The sequence below is a fragment of the Somniosus microcephalus genome, chromosome 15, assembly GCF_052327205.1.
Source record: "Somniosus microcephalus isolate GS21.2 chromosome 15, FLI_Smic_1.0, whole genome shotgun sequence".
Lineage (NCBI taxonomy): Eukaryota > Metazoa > Chordata > Chondrichthyes > Squaliformes > Somniosidae > Somniosus > Somniosus microcephalus.
This window is the reverse complement of record NC_141001.1, coordinates 61,497,967-61,504,231: the sequence shown is the minus strand read 5'-3', so window position 1 is coordinate 61,504,231 and position 6,265 is coordinate 61,497,967. Positions and strand designations below refer to the sequence as shown.

At 53.2% G+C, this 6,265-nt stretch overlaps 1 protein-coding gene across 1 annotated transcript; it reads left to right on the top strand.

Annotated features, from left to right (window-relative positions):
- Positions 1-261: 261 nt before the first annotated feature.
- On the top strand, positions 262-3,106 carry LOC147106971 (uncharacterized). Its single transcript, XM_086008478.1, has 2 exons — positions 262-1,229; positions 1,388-3,106. The coding sequence occupies exons 1-2, from the start codon at positions 1,079-1,081 to the stop codon at positions 2,629-2,631; spliced, it is 1,395 nt and encodes a 464-aa protein (XP_085864604.1). The 5' UTR covers positions 262-1,078; the 3' UTR covers positions 2,632-3,106.
- Positions 3,107-6,265: the final 3,159 nt, after the last annotated feature.

Sequence of the window (6,265 nt, the reverse complement as noted above, 5' to 3'; positions counted from 1 at the left end):
ATTTTCTGGGCAGACAATGGACACAAAAGGTTCCAATTTTTAGCAACAATGACCTGCGCCCCAAGGACGCCTGATAAACCTCCGACCCCATTTTGAGTCGAGCAATGTTTCAAGCATCCTTGGTGGATGCCTAAAATAGGCATTAGGACCTAGAAATTGGGTATAGCCCCGCTTGAGGCGTTAGAACTGGCAAAGTTTATAGCCAGACGAAACTTATCGCCGCCTGGCGCAATATTGGGTTGCATCGCCCCCAAAGGGGATTGAGGCGCTAAATCAGCCGTTGCACGGTGCTCTTAAGGCGCAAAAGGTCAGGCGCTACTCAATTTCGACGCGGACGGGCGCAGCGCAGGTGAACTCAATTACGGGAAAGCACGAGACCTCCAGGCGCCGGCTGGCTCTTAAAGGGGTGGGTCAGTCAGCCTGAGCTTCAACACCCAAAGCCATGTAGGCCTCAGATTCGGCGCTCGCCCTTGTCTGGCGGTACAAACTTGTTCATCATGGAGAAGGTTAGGCAGAGAGCAGAGCGCTTCAGCACTGAGGCTCTGGACCACTTGGTGGCTGCAGTTGAACACCGTCGAGAGGTCCTGTATCCGGATAATGGCAAGAGGCCGAATCAGAAGGCTTATCGACGATCTTGGAGGGAGGTTGCTGTGAGGGTGAACTCCAGCAGCATGGCGACCAGGACCCCTGTTCAGTGCAGGAAGAAATTCAACGACCTCACACGGATCGTTAGGGTGAGTGATGGTTTACCAAACTTGTGCTTCCCTCCATCTGCAGATGACTTCGGGCACCCTGCTGCAATGATGCGCCAATGGCCATCTGTCAGTATGCACCCATGGCCCTTTCTGGGCACACACATGGACAGATGTCTCAAGGCCTCATGTAATGGCTCTTGCACCATGGGGGGCATTCGATGAGGTCTCAAGGCCTCATGTAAGGGCTCTTGCACCATGGGGGGCATGCGATGAGGTCTCAAGGCCTCATGTAAGGGCTCTTGCACCATGGGGGGCATGCGATGAGGTCTCAAGGCATCGTGTAACAGAACCTCCCCTTCTTTCCCCTGCAGTCCAAGCTGGCGATGATTCGAAAGGAGCAGCGTCGAACCGGTGGCGGACCTGCACAAATGGTCACTCTCACGGATCTGGAGGAGAGAGTGCACCAGATACTTGGAGGACGTCTGTCTGGTCCTGTGACCACTGCATCTGCCGACCCCATTACCGACAGCGAGGGTAAGACTCTCACCTTTTTCACCTGTTGCCTTCCACTTGGTCCCCCCGCCAGCATGCATCCTCAGTGTGCAGCCATGTCAGAGCCTTGCCGCAATCTGGCATGCCTTTCAGCAAAGCTGTCCTTTTGCTAAAGCCACTCTTCCACCTCCCACTTTCAGATGAAGCAGCACCAACTCGGGCTCAACGCGCTGAAGCTGCCAGTGCCAGTGCCACCAGAGGCGAGGACCAGGAGGAATCCGGACCAGCTGCTGCAGAATCCGGGGAGCTGAGACATCTGCAGACTGGGGATAGTAGTCACCTGGAGGGGAGGGGGGGTGGCTCTGAGGATGAACCAGTTGCCGGACCAAGCGGCATGCAGCAACGCACGGGGGATAGGCAAGTTCGGCCACCGTCTCCCCGCAGGGCAAGGCAGGTCGTCATGACTGCTGCACAGAGTGCAGATGAGGTCCGTCGCCTGGCTGAGATGAGCAAACAGGCCCGGGTCAGACACACGGAGCTGATGGCTGCAGTGGAGAAGATGCCTGAGTCAATAGATTCATTGGCTAGGAGTATGTTGGACTTCAGGGCAACAATGGAGAGGACTCTGCAGGGCTTTGGGGCAACAATGGAGAGGACTCTCCAGGTGTTTGGGGAAACAATGGACAGGTCTATCCAGGGCTTCGGGGCCACAATGGACAGGACTATCCAGGGCTTCGGCCCAACAATGGAGAGGACTGTCCACGGCTTTGAGTCGGCAATGGAAAGGACTGTTCAGGGCTTCGGACAATCCCTGGAAAGGTCTGTGCAGGGCTTGTCCGAGGCAGTGGAGCGGTCGGCACCTGCCTTGTCCGAAGCCATGGGAAGAACTGTCCAGGCCTTCTCCGAAGCACTGGCACCTGGCACACAGGTCCTCACTGTTGCCACGCAGTCACTTGCTGGGCTCCTCCACAGCCAGATTGATGCAACGCGATCTCTCACTGCAGCCACCCTCTCTGCATCAGATAGGATCACCCTGGGCCCTTCCACTCCCGTACAAGGCCAGGAATCAGCGGAGCATGCGATTGTGGCGGATGAGCCGAGCCGCTCCCCTCAGATAGCCAGTGTGTCGTCCGACCATGGTGCAGGTGTCCTCTCTCGGCAGGAGAGCATTGCACATGCCAGCGCTGGGACGCCTGCATTGCAGCTGCCACCACCTGCAGGCCACACTGCTTCCAGCCATGGTCACAGCAAGCATCCTGCGTCCGCACCCTCCAAGCCCAGAGGTCGGCCAGGCCGTCCCTCAGGGGCTTCTGCGCTTCCAGACAGTCAGCAAGCGTCCCCCAGCCTTGAGCCCGCCACTGGAGTCCAATTACGTAGGAGCAGCGGGGAGGGAAGGGGCCGGGCGCAGAAGAGAAGTCGTTCTCCCTCAAGGGGCCAGTTGTAGAGGGAGGTGCTGAGACGTTTGTTTGTCCAAATTCAAGAACACCCTCACGTGCTGTTATATTTGCAGAAGGTTTGTTGAGTTTTGCGGCTTTGCCGAACAGTTCACAGTTATTTTGAAAGTTATGGTTTCTGCTCACATTACGTTGTTTAGCTGTAATGAAAGACTTTTGTGTCAATAAACAGAAGTTTCAATGTTGCATGGTGCATGTGACTACTTTCAGTGATGCTGGCATTCAGAGGCCCTCAAACATCCAAAGTGCGCATGAGTTAAGACTCTCATCATTCCGCCACAGGGGTGTCGACACGAGTCCAGAGGAGCCTCTGACGTATGGACCTTCCACTTTCAGCAGCCCTTCCATCTTCCTCCTCCTCCTCCTCCTCCTCCTCATCTCCTCCTCCGCCTGCTTGTGCAGGGTCCGAGGGAAGGTAATGAATTGACGCGTTCGCCTATAAAGGGCATCTGTCACTTGCCGGATGCAACAGCGGACTGCAGCCTGAGCGACAGTGGCATTGTCCCCAATGGCTGACTGAAAGGATCCGTTGGCATAAAAATGGAGGCCATCACGGACAGAGAGGTTCTGCAGCGTTCACGCGGCTGCAGATCCTGACCAAGCAGGTGGCACAGATCAGTAACAATGTCCCTCCAGATTCGAGCCTTCGCAAACACTGCTCCTCCGACATGTCAAGGCTTGTCACCTGCTGCCTCAAGTCCCTCGCAGCATCCCGTCGGATTGGCCGACCTCCATTGCCCCTCCTCATTCTGGCCAATCCCGGCCCTCTCTCCCGCCGTCTCTCTGCCCCTTCACAGTGTTGGGCGATGAGGCCGTCGCCCTCCAAACAAGCTCCCATTCCGATGCCAGTTGGTCAAAAGGCTTTTAGGTGTAGTGCTGCAAGTGCTTCGGACAGGGTTGAAGGTCTCAAGTACTGTAAAGCTAAATTCCCAGAACTCCGCTCCCATTAGCTCGCCAACTCTCTCTAGCAGCAATCGCAATGAGCAGGCCAAGTGGCAGAAGATTCTGCACTAGAGCTGTCCCCTTTAAATAGCGCCGCCCTACTCCGAGAAGGGCCTGTTAGCCCTCCTTCGAACTGTCACTAATAGCGCTGGGCGCTAAGGCTCCGGGCGCCACCCAATATACGCTCAGGCACTCCTAAAAGGCGTTGCACACTGAAATGACGTCATGAGCTGCTTGCGCTCACGGGCGCGCGCAAACACTTAGCGCAGGCGCTAAATGTATAGTCAATATCTGAGTTGGCGCTATCTTCATAGCGTTCGCCCCAACATAGGGCTTCGCCCCAATTCTAGGGCCTAGAAATTCACTTTGGGCCCGCCAGCTGGCGTGCGCCCAAAATTTAGCGCTGAGCGCGGAGCCAGTTGCGACCGTCAGATATTCAGTTTTTGCGCCCCAAGTCGGAACCGGGCGCTATTCCAGGGTGTACCCGCCCCCGCTTGGGGCGCTGAAACTGAATTTCAGCGCTCTAGGCGCCGCTGCGCCACCCGCTGCGGAGCGGCAAGCTGCGGTACTGCAGGCCTCCTCCTTCTCTTAAGGGGGAGGTGCCTGCAACGGGGAGATCGCCGCTGGATAGTGCCGGTTCGCGGAAAGCAGCCGGCAATGCCGCGGGGGGGTGGGTGGAGGAGGCCGGGGAAGGAGGTGCGGGCAGGCGGCCGCCGAAAAAGCGGCCGGCCGCACCACCACCTTAAAGCGCCCCACTAAGGCTACAGTACGGCTCCGTTTTCTGATCGCTGTTTGCGGCCGCTGCGGAAGAGGCGGCCGCAACTCAATATGGGGGTCGAGCCGGTAGTGGGGCGGTAGCGGGGCACTGCGCACACCGATGACATCATCGGTGCCGGCGCAGCGCTAACGGCTACCGCCGCCATTACCACTGCGCTGAATATCAGCGCAAACTCCTCTATTGGCGCAGAAGCCCTCTTTGGGCGGTAACTGGCCGCAAAGCTGGCAGCGCCTTACTGAATTTCTAGGCCTAGGTCTCTTTAGGCGCTCAGCGCCAGCGCTACCAACCCAATTTCTAGGCCTAGGTCCCTTACAAATGTAAATGAGAGGCTTAACACCTGTTTTAGAATCCCTCTGCTAAATTGGCGGATGCTGACATGAACAGGTTGCTCAGGAATCGTCAACAGTTGCTGCGGCTAAGCCTCCCATAGTCTTCCCCCACGCACTTGGACTTGGCCAAGGATTCAAGCATTTAGACCCAGAAATACCTGAAGCAGCAGCACACGAGGATGCAGCACTTTAGCCAGGTGACAGACTTCCCTGAAGTGAAGAGCCTCATTGATGGCACACATGTAGCCATTCAGGGCTCCTTACAACAACCCAATGGCACATATGAATATGAAAGGCTTTCATTTCATTAACATACAGATGAATTGGGCCGCAGGAATAGAATAATGTGGGTGAATGTGTGCTACCCCAGCAGCATCTACAATACCTGTCCACTATGCCAAGAAGCAGGTAGCCTGGATGGTTGTAATGAGACCAGATCTACTGCTTGGAGCCCAAGCTCCTAACGCCAGTGAGGTCAATGGAAAATACCATGAAGCTTAGGCCTCCTCCCAAATTGTGCTTAAACATAAAATTGATATGATTCCTCCATCTGAACAAATCGGGTGTAATACTGCTCCACAGCTCTGAGAAGGTATTGAAAATGATCAGCCTAATTGCCACTCCTTTACTACTATCCCTGCCTGTTTCTCACCATCTGTAACATTCATATGTCCCTTCTGACAATAAATCTACACAGTACATTCCAAAGAAATCAGATTCCCTACTCAAGTTTTGACAAGGGTAATGCAGTAGATGTAATTTATCTAGATTTTCAAAAGGCCTTCGACAAGGTACCACATAATAGACTAATGAATAAGGTCAGAGAATGTGGAATCAGGGGACAAGTAGCAGAATGGATAGCTAGCTGGCTTCAATACAGGCAGCAGAGACTAGGGATAAAAGGTAGCTATTCAGGGTGGCAGAAAGTGGGAAGTCGTGTTCCACAAGGATCAGTGCTAGGACCAATGTTGTTCACAATTTATATTAATGATTTAGACTTTGGAATCAAAAACACAATTTCTAAATTTGCGGATGACACCAAATTGGTGAGGGGTTGGGGGGTGGGGTGATAGTCAATACTGAGGAGGACTGCAAAATATTATAGGAAGACATTAATAAACTTGCAGAATGGGCATATAATTGGCAAATGAATTTCAACACAGATAAATGTGAGGCATTAAATTTTGGTAAGAAAAATAGGGAGGTCACATATTACTTGGAAAATAAGAATCTAAATGGAGTGGAAGAGCAAAGGGATCTCAGCGTACAAATACACAAATCGCTAAAAATAGCAACGCAGATTAATAAGGCCGTAAAAAAAAGCAAACCAAACACTAGGGTTTATTTCTAAAGGGATAAAATTGAAAAGTAGAGAAGTTATGCTAAACTTGTATCGAACCTTGGTTAGACCACACTTGGAGTACTGTGTGCAATTCTGGTCGCCATATTATAAAAAGGATATCGAGGCACTGGAGAGGGTGCAAAAAAGATGTACAAGGATGATACCAGAAATGCGAAGGTATGCCTATCAGGAAAAGATGAACAGGTTGGGTCTCTTTTCACCTGAAAAAAGAA

Excerpts from the sequence above, each read along its gene's own strand:
- LOC147106971 (XM_086008478.1), top strand. The coding sequence starts at position 1,079 with ATGATTCGAAAGGAGCAGCGTCGAACCGGTGGCGGACCTGCACAAATG. Across the intron at positions 1,230-1,387 it reads CCCCATTACCGACAGCGAGG|ATGAAGCAGCACCAACTCGG; the intron begins GTAAGACTCTCA and ends TCCCACTTTCAG.